At 35.4% G+C, this 17799-nt stretch overlaps 1 protein-coding gene across 1 annotated transcript in view; it reads left to right on the forward strand.

Annotated features, from left to right (window-relative positions):
- Positions 1-17799, forward strand: part of NDST3 (N-deacetylase and N-sulfotransferase 3) — a 172712-nt gene that overhangs the window by 127438 nt on the left and 27475 nt on the right. Inside the window, exons 9-10 of the mRNA XM_057502571.1 lie at positions 3735-3858; positions 7674-7848. Coding sequence (XP_057358554.1) covers positions 3735-3858; positions 7674-7848 — 299 coding nt within the window. The remainder of the gene's footprint in view (positions 1-3734; positions 3859-7673; positions 7849-17799) is intronic.

The raw sequence follows: 17799 nt of genomic DNA on the forward strand, positions 1-17799 counted from the left end.
ATGGCAAATGTCAAATTTTCTGAAGATCTTAATTAAAAAGTGTTGCTTAACATTTCTTAAATCAAAATGATGTGCTTAAAGAGTGACTGACAGAATTTCATCAAAAGTTGAAATGGACACATAGAAGTACTTATAACTCTTCATAATAAATTCCTTCCTGAAAAAGAGCCCCTTCCTGCCATCTTCCTTATATTGTATATTTCTAAACTATTTCTTGCAAAGATGACTATTTTTTTAAAGTCTAAAGGATGTTTGACAACCAGAATTCCTAGACAAAAAAACAAACTTTTTACTAAGAAAGGCTTTATTCATCCCAGGAGAAATCGTTTGCACCTTTTCTGTAATTGGTATGCAATTTTTTTCCAGAAGCTGCTAGTTTCTATGAGAATCTGTATTGAGATGAAGCCCAGTGGGAGCTTTAAAATGCCAGACATTCATGTTCTATACTGCATGATAAATTATTTGGGAACCTTGGATTCTGGCTTCAAAGGAAACAGCCATTTCAACCATATCCCTTCCTAAGGGGAATACATTCCCTCTCATTTCTCTAGTAATAACTAGAGAGAATTCTATGTAATGTACACAGAAAGTTTAGCCTATTCATTTTCTCATAGTCCCATTTGCAAATATCAATCTGAAAATAATAATAAATATGATAAAAACTTTTCTGGCCCTTATTATTTTATTTGTCTTTATCTATTTAAACTCAAGAGGCAACTAGAAAAATGTTTAAACTAAAGTCTCTTCAGCGAACTCCCAGTGTCACCACATAGCTTTGTCATTACTGATCACATCTTCTCTCTGAAGCTTGGCATATCAAGTTTGCTTCAGAAAGCGCTGCAGGATATGCTTCCTCTTGTTTTGTGTTAGATCTGCAGACATTCAATATCATGGTTTGATGGCAGAATTATTACTTGTCATCTTAAACTCAACTGGGTTTCCAAACGTTTATGTTATAAGTTGTATATGACACTTCCTTTGAATGGGAATTTATCTCCTTTTTATAAAAATAGAATTTTTCCCAGCATTGTTGAGGTATAACGTACATGCAATAAATTTCACCCATTTTAAGTGCAGAGTTTGATGAATTTTGGAAATTGTACACAATTGTGTAACTACCAAACCATTCAAGATGTAGAACACTTTTCTCCCCCACATCATTTTGCAGTCAATTCCCCCTCCCCCATCCTCAGCCACAGGCAACCACTTTCTGCCACTATAGTTTTGCCTTTTCTGGAATTTCACATAAATGAAAGCATAAAGTATGTAATCTTTTCTCTTTTACTTCTTTCACTTCAATTAATAATTCTCAGATTCATCCATGTTGTGTATATGGCAATTCTGTCAAATCAATTTTTTCAATGGACAAAAAAATAAATGCTATTAGTTCATAAAAATTAATATAGCTTTATTATTAACTTTAGTTCTATCAAAGCATTTTTCTGAATAATTTTGCATAGATGTATAGTTATGTGAATATTCAAATATTTTTAGTGTTGAAACTGACAAAAGTATATATAAACTGAGGCTTTATGGATGGTTGAGGGTATGTGTCTATGATAATGTTGTTTTTATACCCAGACGCACACATGACTATTTATGCAGACCCAAGAATATGTGTAAGATAGAATTCAGAAACCACAACTTAACATTTTTGACCACTGATAAATTACATTGTGTGTTACTGTTGATACAATTAGACCATATCATTTTTTGTTTGTCTTATTAATGTTGGTTATGTTGTTAAAATCAAATAACATAATTTAATACAATTCTTAAAAACAAAATTCAAGAATGTTTTCAGTTGATCTAAGAAAGGAATTAATTTTTTTCACATTGTAATAGCATACTCCCTCACAAAGATTTTATTCTTTTCAATTTAAAAAAATGTGTTACTGCATTTTATCACAATAAAGTTATTTTTTAAATACCTTACTAATATTCAGATATGGAGCTACTTAGGTACTTTCACATAGGTTATCTTACTTGACTCTCATAAAACCCTGATAGCAAAGTATTTCTTCCCCACCACACAAATAAGAAAACTGAGACTTAGGTTAAATATCTTTTGTTCAAGTTCACTTAGCTAGTAAGTGTTAGAAACAAAACAGATCCTAGAATCTACCTGACTCTAAAGACTATGCTTTATAAAGCTTTACTCTACTATGGATTTCAAGTAATGGAACATTGTTTTTCTAGTGAGTTTTAGGGTTTTGTTACACATTTCTTCTACAGTGGTTTTTCCCAGAGTGTGCTGAATCAGGAACTATGGGATCCAACCCAACTCTCCGGTTTTAACAAGCCTGTCACGTGAATCTGATGCATGCTGAAGTCTGGGAATCACTCTTATAAATTAAGCTTGTGAAGAACATTTTTACTTTGTATGTCAGAGATTACTTTGTATGTCAGAGATTACTATGGTTCATTCCCTAAGGTTATCTGTGATGTAGATAAAATATTCATTGTTTGGCTCAGATATAATCTAGGAACATGGCCTCTTTCAATTCATTGTTTTAGATATTGCTGTTGACAGAGTTATTTTAACAATTTTTCTCTCGTATTGACATCGTAGATATTAAAGGAAGTATACCAGAGAGAAAAGAAAACTCAAAAGTTGATACAGATGGCAACATGACATAATATTAAGCAAAATTAGAACCGTAATTTCTCCAAGTGAGAGAAATATTGTAAGGCATATCTGATTACCATTGCTAGCTATTTACTTCAAATACAGTTAACAGGTCCTGTTCCATCAGATTGTATAACAACATAAGTCATATTACAGTAGAGAAGTAGAGACAAGTATATTTCTCTCTTAAGAATACTGAATACATAGACCAGATATATTTTTTATATTATGATCTTATAAACATAGTTACAGTTGCAAGCACCTAGTTAAATCTTAGGCATACTGAACTCAGATTGCCTTTTCTCTTGAAGCAGTCTAAGATATATACTTTGGCTCATAATTTAGGCTCTAAAACACTAATTTTATACTTTAGGACATGGCTCACTTTAAAAAAAAGAATAGCACCCTTGATTCCCAATAGTCACAAATCAATATGGATACCTATGATATGCATGCTCTTTCCAAAAAAAATACCAATTTTATAATGTCACTAAGAAAGGGTGCCATTTTTTTCAAATTCAGCAATTTAAATAATACGTGACACTACTTCTCCTAAGTATGTCCGTACATTCAAATTTAAACAAATTTGTTGAAAATAAGTTCTGTCTCAGATTTAATAAGCTTCTACGGGCATAGGGAGAACTTCATAGGAAAACCCAAGAATAGATTTGGTAATGCAATGTATTAAATAATGATATCTTTCATTTATATAGTACATTAATAATATCAAAATATCTTCAGGTACAATGTCTTTTCATCCTTAGAGAAAAAGCCTATGAAATAAGCAAAGCTGGTGATTTTCCACTAATAAAGCCAAGACAAAAAAGCTAAAAGTCTAAGTCACAGACCAAATCAGTGAGTGAGCTGAGGTCCAAACCAGTTCTCCCAATCCCCGCAACAAGCCACTTCATGAACCTCACATCCCATTGCCTCCATGTTTTAAAATTTGCTTCTTTTAAAATAGTGGCTATCTAATTTAACTCAAGTAGTAGTTATATGTATCTGTTTGTATCATTGTAATAGCTGGTTTATTAATGAGTTTGAAATGTGATAGTAGGAAGTTGTTTTTATTTAATTAATCTCTAAACCTCTATTGTCTTTTCAGGAACCACTGCTTTGTATTTGTTCCTGGTTATGCATCCTTCCATCCTTAGTAACTCCCCCAGCCCAAAAACCTTTGAGGAGGTACAGTTCTTTAATAGAAATAACTACCACAGGGGGATTGATTGGTAAGATGGGTTATTAGTATAAATCTGAAAGTATATGTACTGTGCACAGTATAAAAGTAGCACTAATATTTATAAACATATGTTTGTAGCCACAAATAAAAGTTATCCTCTGTGCCTTAGAAACTGACTGAATAACATGAAGAAGCACAGGAATTATTCATAACAAACCTTTCTGAGTTTGCAAAAGAGGCCCACATATAATTTCAATTTGCATTATCTTTGATGATGTACTGTAATACCCAGGAATTTCATTGCTCTCTATTCTCAAGAAAACACTTCCACAGCTTTCTCTTCTTGTGAATGTTGCTTTGAAGTGATGCTATAATACACATATATTTTCTATTTTGCTTTGGCACCAAAGTTAAATAAATAACTAGAACTAGAAATGTATATATATTTCATATGTAATGAAAGGTATGAAAAAGCTATCATCAATATACAAAATTTAATCTTGAATTGAAATTATATCAATAATTTTGTGAAAAACAGCTAAATAAAAATTTAAAATGTCAACTATACATAAAATATAGGAATATAGTAGGCATAGATGTTACAAATGAACATGTTAATCATGGAATATATCTAGAAGTCTTGTTAAGGTACAAATTCTGGACAGAAAGTAATATAAAAGAGTGAACTTCTTAGAATAATTCTAGAGTAAGAACATATACACTGTGCATACATTTTAGCATAAGGACTGTTTTATATTAACTGCTACTGTCAAATTACATGATCTCAATTTTATAAGTATCAACTCCCTCAAGAGTTGCTTATGGGCAGTCCTGAATGGAAAGATAAAGATATGGATTGAGTATAATTGAGCACATAGTGGGGTTTACATATATTCTAATTGTTATATATTTCACTGCCAATTCGTCAGTACAGTGCTTTGTATTAATTGTGTAGTGTTAAATAACATCTGTCAGAATCAAGAAACCATCAACTACTCTGTTATTTGACCACTCACTCAAAAATACATACTTGTGCAGAATAGAATGAAACAATGTTAACATTAGGACTGAAGGGAGTGATTAAAAATTCATTTAGAAGTGGGAAGGAATGAAATATTTGGATACCTTAGGACTCAAAAATACCTGTGAGAATAATGTTTTTTTTTAAAGCTGTTCATAAGCCAGTAATGTGTATAGCCACTGTAACACAAACAAAAAATCCCCTAAGCAGTTTACAAAGAAATGGCAAAAATAAGTAGAAAGCTGAAGAGCAATTAGAGATTTTAATTATAATTCACTAAAAACATTCCAATTGTAAACACTTTTAATTATATGTTTATATGTTTTCTATGAAAAATTAAATGTTTATAAAGGACAACTAACATAAAAAATAGTAACTGCAGATGTCAATCTATTTGCACAACTATAGCTTTGCTCTCAACGACATCAAATATAGTCATAGTCCTCAAGCTGGCCTTGCCGCTCGAAGCATCAGCACCTCAACAATCCCTTTGGGACCACAAAGCCACAAGGCTGGAGATCACGTATCTCAGAATGCAAAGTCACTTACAGAATTAAGCAAGGCTTAGTTAATTAATCTGGATGTTCAGGTCTGCTTTTCTTGAAGAACTGAGTAGCACCAGGGCTGCGTTAACTGACAGGCAGACCAAACACAGGCTTAGGGCACAAGCAAAGCAGGGCAAATGAAAATGAGAAAACTCCATGTCTGATATAAGCCAAGATTTGCAATTAAAACATCTAAGAAAAATGTTTGGTTTATGTATACAGTCAAGTTTTATATTTTATGGCTTGGTATTATTTTTTATAATTGCATGGGGATGCAATGGAGGTTTGGAGTGTTACATAGAGAGCCATAAAATCCTGTTGGCATTTAGAATCTCTAAATATCTTAATGTGGCTTTGAGAAGAATCTCTTAGAAATACTCAGGGTGAACCCAAGTAACAAATAAATGTGGATTCTTAAAAAAATCACATCTTTCAGTTTAAAAAAATTGCTGAGGTGTCATGGAAGCAGCAAAGGTTAAATGAAGTAGGCATTCATTTTTAACCCCCAAATTGTTAAGCCACTCTAATTTGCTCACCAATTCCTTGGATATAAACCAGCATTCACATTCTCCAAATGTGGACCTATTTCTGCCCTAGAAATATGAAGCTAAGTTCTTTTTACTTACTTGTTTACTCATCAAACAATTTCAGCCACTACACTAAACAATGTGGGCATATAGGCAAACAAGAACTAGATCTTCTATTCTCTATCAGCCTCTGACACCAGGCAGAATCAACACATTATAGGTCCAAGATCTGGAACTGCTTGAGGAGGTTTCCTAGGCCTAAACTGTTCCAGGTATAGATGACTGCTGGGAAGATGGGACAGTTTTTAGAAGCTGTCTGAATTCAGTACCTTCTGTCCTTCTTTTGTGATTTTTGGAGCCTTTCTCAGAATAAGCAAGCTTGAGACAAGCTTGGACCACAAAAGATACAACTAGATACTTGGCATAACCTTAGCACCCTGGGAACCAGTGTGACCAACTAAATTAAGAAATATCCTGACATCTGGTGCTTTCTGTAAATAAAATATATGCCAGAACAGACAGCACATCAAACTTCCCGGAAAAGTTTGTATATCTCCTCATCCTAAAAGGGTGCCAGAATGACACATCACCAACAAGGTGATTTCCAGAGAACACAGAAGGATTTCTTTACTTACTGCCTAGAGTCCTAAGACATCACCAGGGGAGGCACCAGCCGAACTCTGCAGTATGTTAACTGGAATCCTGCCAGAAACTTTGTCATGTGAGATGAGTAAAAGAGAGCAACACACTACAAAAAGAAGTCATCACAAATATGTTAATGACTCCCCTGTTTGGTAATTATTCAGCTACTTTGTCTTGGTAGCCCAAATGCTTGATGACTTGTAAATTAAAGAGGGTCAGGGAAGAGAAGGCCATTATTATCAAATGTAAGAAACATTAGAAGGTAAACTTACATATTCTCTCTAAAAAGGTTCTTTTTCCTCTAAAAGGCATCCCTTAGTGCTTCAGAAATATCTATTATCATACACTTAGTTTATATTTACCAACCTTTATATAGAAGGAATATCATGCAAAATCCACTATGTCCTACAGTTCTGTGCTTGAGGCTCTGGGTATTCCTGTGTTCACTCTGCTAGGAATTTGAATTCTCACGTCACTTAAGAATACAGGACCTGACCTTAGGGAATTTGTTAAGATTTTATATTTGAAAATATGTACATACTTTTTTAAAACTTTTGCAATTATGCAAAAGAATATAAATGGCTCTGTGTGGGAAAAAATTAAGCAAATAGGCACACAAGATCTGTTCTGCACTTTGACACTTGATAGTTAAACATAACAGCAGCACAAACACATTGGGGGTAATGAAATAATTTTATTTGTAATGAAGTAAAAAATGTTTTCTAAGCCCTTGTAAAATGGCTTTGATCCAAACATATCATCTGTTTTCATCAAATTTTTTTTTTGGTTGAATACTCACATTTTTCTCTGTAAAATATTTCTGCATTTAGATACATCTTATATAATTAAGTTGATTACTGTTACATTTGATCACTCTGTGTCTACACTTTTGTTATCACTGAGACCTTTTTTCCTGATATTAAGCAAAATAAAACATATTTAGAAAAGCATTTTCAAAATACACTGTTACTATGTTGCACATTTGGCCTTGCTCACTGTGTGGAACAGATGCCCTAGAGAAAAAGGCTTTTGTTTAGGAAACAAATTTCTGAGTCACCTTTAAACATCTTCAGTCACCAGAGTATAAGTATAAACCAGAAACTTATTTTGAGAAATGTTCCTTTTCTAGGTATATGGATTTCTTCTCAGTCCCATCTAATGTCACCACTGACTTTCTGTTTGAGAAGAGTGCCAATTACTTCCACTCAGAGGAAGCTCCTAGAAGAGTGGCTTCCCTGCTCCCCAAAGCCAAGATCATCACCATTCTTATTGACCCATCAGACCGAGCATATTCTTGGTACCAGGTAAGAAAAGTACAGACAGAATCCAGCAAGTAGAAAAGGAGTATGGAGAAGAGAGGATGGTTTTCAGCAATAGCCACCACCTCATGTTTTAACAAAAGAGATTTGGTAGTTTTATATCTGCAGAAAAGTAGAAAAACTTTTCTTTGTTTCCTTGGAGGAACTTTCTTTTAAGATTGTATTGATTTTGTATCCATTTAATTAATTTATTAAGTAAAATGTAGAAACACAATGAAATTAAAATATGTTCTTGTATCTATGTATGTACTTCTATACATCTGCATTTTAAAAGTAAAATGTTATAATAGCTTAAAATCATTATTTTTCATCTAATATGTGTATAGTACTATTATTATCTCAATTTTACAGATGAGGAATATAATTGATTCCCCAAAACAGAAGTCACAGGTTTTATCTGTAATGGGGTAAACAGCAAATATTTCAGGCCTTATAGGCCATATTGTTGGTCTGGGTTGCAACTCTACCACTGTACTGTGAAAGCAGATATAGACAAGTAACTTTATGAGCTTAGCTGTGTTCCAGTAAAACTTTATTTACAAAACAAGCAGCAAGCCTAAGTCAGCCTGTGGTCTATAGCTTGATGACCTTGACAATAAAAGACCTTAAATAACTGCTTGTATTGAAGAAATAACTTAATAGCAAAACTAAATGTAAGAATTCTTCACCCTGGAGAGCCCAGTTCATCTAAAACCAGTTCTAAGCCTCTTTCTCACATAACTCGCTGCCATATATCCAATGTTCGTTGGACCTAGCACAGAACTGATCACTTTGAAATAATTTAACAGACTGTAATAATACACATCTAAGACATTACTTTAATAAATCTGAACTATATAATGGGGGAAAAAAACCTTGTACCAGTGATATTTTAATCACCAAATGGAAAAAGGTTAATGAAAAGCAGTACAAGAGAGGCTTAAAGATGTCGGTGTGAGAAGTGAGGCAGAAACCTCCTCCCAAAACCATATAAAATACAAAAGTACAGCAAATACAACCACTCCAGAAAGGGAGACTGGAAAAAAGACTATGACAGACTGCCTACATCTGGGGAAAAGAGAAGACCTCACAGAAAAGGGTAAAGTAGCAAAACCGCCATCCGTTGGGACCCAAGCCCTTTCCCCACCCAAGCTCATAGGCGGGAGGAAGACAAATATAGTGGGAAGGGGGTGGAGGCCTAGGACTGCTGGACACCCAGACCTAGAGATCTGCTCCATGACCATGAACCTACTATACATGGTGCTTTGGAGATTAGTGGGGTTTGAAAGCAAAGACAGGCAGAATACTTGGGGAGACAGATTCCAGCCACTTGTGGAGACCAGGTACCCACAACTGACCATTCTGGGACAAAAGAAAGGCAGGCAACTTAGAAAGACTTCCCAACAGTGGGAGGGCTGCTAAAGGGGAAAGGATTACATAGAGCTTGGTGCTCAGGAGAAAGGACAGGTGGACAAAATCACACTCAACACAGCAGGTTGGGGATGGTCAAAGGCTTCAGGTGCTCCATGCCCCTAGCTGGCAACACACACTGAGATGCTCCACTGCAATATACACCTGCCACTCCTTCCCAGCTGGCATCAGTTTGCAAACCTGCTGCCCCCTCCATTGTGCCAGGCCAGCCAGACAGCAGCCCCGCCTACAGCAGCTACAGGAGCATAACACAGAGGCTCCTCCTTGCACACATGGCCCACAGGCCCTGGGAGCGGAGGCATGCATTACAGCCCGGAAGCAGGAAAGAGCTCTTTCCTCCTGGCAGGCCCCAGTGCCACTCACCTGCACCCCCTGCCATCTCTAAAGGTGCTGGGCAGCTCCAGAGAGTAGAGCTTCTGGGCACTAGAGGGTGCCACCAACACAAACTTATTATTCCATAGTAATCATTACAGATATGAAATGGCAAGAGAATCTAGTAGGAACCAGAATCCCACAAACAAAAGAAAGAGGGCTAAGTGAAACTAAAATCACTAATCTTTCTGATAAGGAATTCAAAATAAAAATCATAAACATTCTCACCAAGATGAAGAAAAGTATTTAAGACCTCAGGGAGGACTTCAGAAAGAGATAGACACTTTGAAAAATACATTATCTAAAATGAAACACAAAATGGAGGGATGTAAAAGCAGATTAGATAAGGTAGAGGAGATGGTAAATGAAATAGAAATTAAAGAACAGGAATACAAAGAAGCTGAGGCACAGAGAAAAAAAGGATCTCTAGGAATGAAAGGATAATAAGACAACTCTGTGAACACTCCAAATGGAACAATATTTGCATTATAGGGGTACCAGAAGAAGAAGAGAAAGCAAAGTGGATAGAAAGTGTCCTTGAGGAAATAATTGCTGAAAACTTCCCCAATCTGGGGAAGGAGATGGTCTCTGAGGCCATGGAAGTGCACAGATCTCCCAACACAAGGGACACAAGGAAGACAACACCAACACATATAATAATTAAAATGGCAAAAATCAAGGACAATAACAGAGAATTAAAAGCAGCCAGAGGGAGAGAAAAAGATCACATACAAAGGAAAATCCTCAAGCTGACAACAGACATCTTAGCAGAAACCGTACAGGCCAGAAGGGAGTGGCATGATATCTTCAATGCAATGAAACAGAAGAACCTAGAACCAAAAATACTATATCCAGTAAGATGATTATTTAAATTTGAAGGGGAGATTAAACAATTTCCAGATAAGCAAAAGTTGAAGGAATTTACCTCCCACAAACCATCTCTACAGTGTATTTTGGAGGGATTGCTATGGATGGAAATACTCCTAAGGCTAAATACCTGTCACCAGAGAAAATAAAACCACATTAAGGAAAGTAGACCAATTATTTACTAGATAAATGAAAAATTAAATCAAATACCCACAAATTCAGACAAGGGATACACGAAGTGTACACAATATGACACCTTATACATAAAGAGTAGAGGAGGAAGAAAAAAAAAGAACCTTTATATTGTGTTAGAAACAACACACTAACTGAGTTCAGTTAGATTGTTAGAGAGTAAACAACCTATCCTTGAATATTTAGGGACCACAAATCTAAAACCTGGAATGGCAATAAGTAAATATCTATTGATAATCACCCTAAATGTAAATGAACTAAATGCACCAATCAAAAGATATAGAATGGATAAAAAAGCAAGACCCATCTATATACTGCCTAAAAGAGACTCATTTCAAACCCAAAGACATATATAGACTAAAAGTGAATAGATGGAAAAAGATACTTCATGCAGATAATAAAGAGAAAAAAAGCAGGAGTTGCAATACTTCTATCAGACAAAATAGAATTTAAAATAAAAAAAGTAACAAGAGACAAAGAAAGACATTACATAATGATAAAGAGGACAGTCCAACAAGAGGAATTACCATTATAAATATCTATGTACCCAACACAGGATCACCTACATATGTGAAACAAATACTAACAGAATTTAAAGGAGAAATAGAATGCAATGCATTCATTTTAGGAGACTTCAACACACCACACACAACAAAGGCAGAACAACCAGACAGAAAATAATGATTCAAAGGCACATAACAATACATTACAACAGATAGAACTAACAGACATCTACAGAACACATCACCCAAAAGCAGCAGGATACACATTCTTCTCAAGAGCACACGGAACATTTTCAAGAAGAGATCATATACTAGGCCACAAAAAGTGCCTCAGTAAATTCAGAAGGATTAAAATTGTACTAACCAGCTTCTCAGACCACAAAGGGATGAAACTAGAAATAAATTACACAAAGAAAACAAAAAATACCACAAACACCTGGAGGTTTAACAACATGCTCCTAAATAATCAATGGATCAGTGACCAAATAAAAACAGAGATCAAGCAATATATGGAAACAAATGACAACAACAACTCTGTGGGACACAGCAAAGGCCATGCTAACAGGGAAATATATTGCAATACAGACCTACCTCAGAAAAGGAGAACAATCCCAATTAACTGCCTAAAGTCACAAAGAAGAAGTGAGGCCCAAAGTCAGTAGAACGAGCGACATAAAAAAGATCAGAACAGAAATAAATAAAATCAAGAAGAATAAAACAATAGAAAGAATCAATGAAACCAGGAGCTGGTTCTTTGAGAAAACAAACAAAATAAATAAAGCCCTAGCCAGACTTACCAAGACAAAAAGAGAGTCTATACACATAAACAGAATCAGAAATGCAAAAGGAAAAATCACTAAGGACACCACGAAAATACAAAGAATTATTAGAGAATACTGTGAAAAATTATATGCTAACAAATTGGGTAACCTAGAGGAAATGGACAACTTTCTAGAAAAATAAAGCCTTCCAAGACTGACCCAGCAAGAAATAGAAAATCTGAACAGACCAAACTAGCATTGAAATTGAATTGGTAATCAAAAATCTACCTAAGAACAAAACACCTAGACCAGATAGCTTCACCACTGCATTTTATCAAACATTTAGTGAAGACCTAATACCCGTCTTATTTAAAGTTTTCCAAAAAGTAGAAGAGTGAATACTTCCAAACTCATTCTATGAGGCCAGCATCACCCTAATACCAAAACCAGGCAAAGACACCACAAAAAAAGGGAAGTACAGACCAATATCCCTGATGAACACACATACAAAAATACTCAACAAAAAAATAGGAAACCAAATTCAAAAATACATCAAAGAGATCATCCAACATGATCAAGTAGGAATTATTCCAGGGATGCAAGGATGGTACAATATCAAAATCCATCAACATCATCCACCACATCAACAAAAGGAAGAACAAAAATCACTTGATCATCTCCATAGATGCTGAAAAAGCATTCAGCAAAATTCAACTCCCATTCATGATAAAAACAAAATGGGTATAGAGGGCAAGTACCTCAACATAATAAAGGCCATATATGACAAACCCACAGCCAACATCATACTTAACAGTGAGAAGCTGAAAGCTTTTCCTTTAAGTTCAGGAACAAGACAAGCCCACTCACCCCACTTTTGTTCAACATAGTACTGGAGATCCTAGCCATAGCAATCAGACAACACAAAGAAATAAAAGGCATCTAGATTAGTAAGAAGTTAAACTGCCACTGTTTGCAGATAACATGATATTGCACATAAAAAAACCCTAAAGAATCCACCCCAAAACTACTAGAACTAATAACTGAATTCAGCAACCTTGCAGGACACAAAATAAATATACAGAAATCTGTTGCATTCCTATATACTAGCAGAAGATGATGAACTAGCAGAAAGAGAAATCAGGAAAACAATTCCATTCACAATTGCACCAAAAAGAATAAAATAACTAGGAATAAACCTAACCGAGGAAGTGAAAGACCTATACCCTGAAAACTACAAGACAATAATGAGAGAAATTAGAGAAGACACAAATAAATGGAAATACATCCTGTGCTCATGGGTAGGAAGAATTAATGTTGTCAAAATGACCATCCTGCCTAAAGCAATCTACAGATTCAATGCAATCCCTATCAAAATACTAACAGCATTCTTCAATGAACTGGAATAGTTCTAAAATCCATATGGAACCACAAAAGACCCTGAATAGCCCAAACAATCTTGAGAAAGAAGAATAAACCTGGGGGAATTACGTGCCTCAACTTCAAGCTCTACTACAAAGCCACAGTAATTAAGACAATTTGGTACTGCTTCAAGAACAGACCCACAGATCAATGGAAAAGAATAGAGAACCCAGAAATAAACCCAAGCATATATGGTCAATTAATATATGTTAAAGGAGCCATGGATATACAATGGGGAAACAACAGCCTCTTCAAAACTGGTGATAGGCAAAACTGGACAGCTACATGTAAGATAATGAAACTGGATTATTGTCTAACTCCATACACAAAAGTAAACTCGAAATTGATCAAAGACCTGAATGTAAGTCATGAAACCATAAAACTCTTAGAAGAAAACATAGGCAAAAATCTCTTGAATATAAACATGAGCAACTTTTTTTCTGATCACATCTCCTCAGGCAAGGGAAACAAAAGCAAAAATGAATAAATGGGACTACATCAAAAAGAAAGCTTCTGTAGAGCAAAGGACACCATCAGGAGAAAAAAAAGGCATCCTACAGTATGGGAGAACATATTCATAAATGACATATGTGATAAGGGGTTAACATCCAAAATATGTAAATAACTCACACTACTCAACACCCAAAAAGCAAATAATCCAGTTGAAAAATGGGCAGAGGGAATGTAAATTAGTTTAACCATTATGGAAAGGAGTATGGAGGTTCCTCAAAAAGCTCAAAATTGAAATACCATTTGACCCAGGAATTCCACTCCTAGGAATTCACCCTAAGAATTCAGCAGCCCAGTTTGAAAAAGACAGATGCACCCCTATGTTTATCGCAGCACTATTTACAATAGCCAATAAATGGAAGCAACCTAAGTGTCCATCAGTAGATGAATGGATAAAGAACATGTGGTACAGATACACAATGGAATATTATTCAGCCATAAGAAGAAAACAAATCCTACCATTTGCAACAACATGGTTGGAGCTAGAGGGTATTATGCTCAGTGAAATAAGCCAGGTGGAGAAAGACAGGTACCAAATGATTTCACTCATATGTGGAGTCTAAGAACAAAGAAAAACTGAAGGAACAAAACAGCAGCAGAATCACAGAACCCAAGAATGGACTAACAGTTACCAAAGGGAAAGGGACTGGGGAGGGTGGGTAGGAAGGGAGGGATAAGGGCAGAGATAAAGAAAGGGGGCATTAGGATTAGCATGTATAATGTGGGGGGGGAATGGGGAGGGCTGTACAACACAGAGAAGACAAGTAGTGATTCTAAAGCATCTTACTACACTGATGGACAGTGACTGTAATGGGGTTTGTGGGGGGGACTTGGTGAAGGGGCAAGCCTAGTAAACATAATGCTCTTCATGTAATTGTAGATTAATGATAACAAAATATTAACAAAATATTAAAATTAAACAAAATATTAAAAAAATAAAAAATAAAAATAGAAATAAAAATAAAAAATGGGCAGAGGATATGAACAGACACTTCTCCAAAGAAATTCAGATGGCCAACAGGCACATGAAAAGATGCTCCACATCACTAATTATCAGGGAAATGCAAATTAAAACCACATACCAGTTAGTATGGCCATCATCCAAAAGACAAACAACAACAAATGTTGGTGAGGATGTGGAGAAAGGGGAACCCTCCTACACTGCTGGTGAGAATGTAAACTAATTCAACCAGTGTGGAAAGAAGTATGGAGGTTCCTCAAAAAACTAAAAATATAACTACCGTTTGACCCAAGAATTCCACTCCTAGGAATTTACCCAAAGAAAACAAGATCCCAGATTCAAAAAGACATATGCATTCCTATGTTTATCGCAGCACTATTTACAATAGCCAAGATATGGAAGCAACCTAAGTGTCCATCAGTAGATGAATGGATAAAGAAGAGGTGGTACAAACACCCAAGGAATATTATTCAACCATAAGAAAAAAACAGATACTACCATTTGCAACAACACGGATGGAGCTGGGGGATGTCATGCTCAGTGAAATAAGCCAGGCACAGAAAGACAGGTACCAAATGACTTCCCTCATCTCTGGAGTATAACAACAAAGCAAATCTGAAGGAACAAAACAGCAGCAGACTCACAGACTCCATGAAGGGACTAGCAGTTACAAAAGGGGAGGAGTGGGGGAGGGTGGGTGTGGAGGGAGGTAGAAGAGGATTGTGGGGCATTATGACTGCCACACGTGGTGTAGGGAGAGTCAAGGGGAAGACAGTGTAGTACCGAGAAGACAAGTAGTGACTCTGTGGCATCTTGCTATGCTGATGGACAGTGACTGCAGTGGATAGTGGGGGAAACTTGATAATAAGGGTGAATGTAGTAACCACAATGTTGCTCATGTGAAACCTCCATAAGATTGTATATCAATGATGCCTTAATTTAAAAAAATCATTGGTGGCATGTAAGGGTACAAATGTAACAAGTAGTAAATAAACCATAGACATCTAATGAGTAATATAATGAATACAATCAATAATACTATAATCAATGATGTGATATGAGAAATATTGCTTCAATGGCAGTCATATTATACTATACACATGTATCAAAGTAACATGCTGTGCACCTTAAATTTTTTTTTTAAGAAGTACAGGTGACAGCATGGATAAGACAAGTAATGATGCTACAGCGTCTTACTTGCTGATGGACAGTGACTATGATGTGGGGTGAGGACTTGATAATATGGGTGAATGTTGAATCCATAGTGTTGTGTATGTGCAACCATCATAAGACTGTATATCCATGATTCTTTAATTAAAAAAGCAGTACAAATTAAATATAACATACAAAATGAATTAGATTCAGCATCTTTATTCTCTAGGATCCTTAATTTAAAAACTTAATTTAAAGAACACTTTCCTAATGTTCATGTGTTCATCCATTCATTAAATAATTTTAATGACTACCATATGTAAAGTATTATTTTAAGTGCGCTTTGAAGACAAATTAATAAATATGGATGCTACATTCAAGAATGATTTCAATCTCATCAGAAAAATATGTATAAATAACCAGTGTATAAATCAGAAAGTATAAATGACAGACTCCTACAGAGTGGTAAAGTCCATCTGATAAACACTACAGGGAACAACAAGTTAGGTATAATTGGCTGCAGCAGAGGAGCCTGAACACCAGAGAAACTATTAGGCATTCCCCTAAAGGGAAGGATTTGTTAGGGCAGCAATGTAGGTAAAATTTAAATGGATTATTTTGATAGGTGCAAAGCAGGGCTATGTGTAAGGGGTTATCAGCAAGACAGGGTTGAAAAGTAGGCTAAGGATCCAATTTCCTTGGAAACTATGAAGTTAAGATAAATGTGGAATTTTGGTCCAAAAATCCCTTATCTGAAACTCTGCACCTGGGTTGAAAATAAGGCTGCTTCTCTGTATTAAAGTGTCCACATAACTTCAATTCTCCAGGCAAGAATGTTCCATTCTCACTGACAGGATTTCAAACATTAAACTCCTGACAATCTATGAAATTAGAGAACAAAATTTCTTAGCACTGGGTCTTTTTATTTAACAGAAACAGTTTTTTCAATTATCAGGAAAGGTTTTGTGACTGGGACAGAGTGGGAAAAGTTTATATAAAGCAGGTGGGAACTTAAATAGGCGTATTGATAATAATCAGCATAATAGAGAGTGAACATCCTGGAAAACTGAAATCCACAATTGCATGTTAATCATTCATGCCAAACTCCTAGAGCCATTGTGCCTCTTACCTTTTTCACCAGGTATCTGGAAAAAAAGAAATAAGCCTTAATTGACTTAAAGAAAGAAGAAAACTGAAGTTTGGCAACCTCTTAGTTCCTGAAAAATTGAGAATTTACTAAAAAAGGAGATTTCAATGCTGAAAAATAACAAAATATTCTAAATATTACACATAAATCACTCCAGAGTGGCAAGATGAAGGCCTTAACAAAGTCAATAGATTTTAGTGTAGTAATATGAATCTCGATTGCAGCAAATTTGCTCTTCAGCTTGATGTGGTAAACATCCAGAAACCCACCACTAAGCCTGAATATTTATTAGTCAATTTAGTGAAAAGGTGATTTCCTCAAACCCATGAGCCTGAGTGTGAGCCATTATGAAACGCTTTCCTACCTGGATTGCTGCTTTCTGAATTTTTGTACAATAAGTGATTCTGATTTATTACAAAGGTTACCATTACCTAAAATAATCTCAGCTTTTAGATGCTAGGTAGTGTATTAAAAAGGCTGAATGTACATGTCAGATTTTCAGTAATTTTCCCATTTAAAATAGCCAATAGGACTTTTCTAAGCTAAAACTGCATTACTAAATGGAGGGAGCAAAACTATGTGGCAGAACTAGTAGAGTGCTTGTGCATTATTCACTGGATATGATAAATGGTTTGCTTATGG

This window comes from Manis pentadactyla, chromosome 5 (assembly GCF_030020395.1).
Source record: "Manis pentadactyla isolate mManPen7 chromosome 5, mManPen7.hap1, whole genome shotgun sequence".
NCBI lineage: Eukaryota > Metazoa > Chordata > Mammalia > Pholidota > Manidae > Manis > Manis pentadactyla.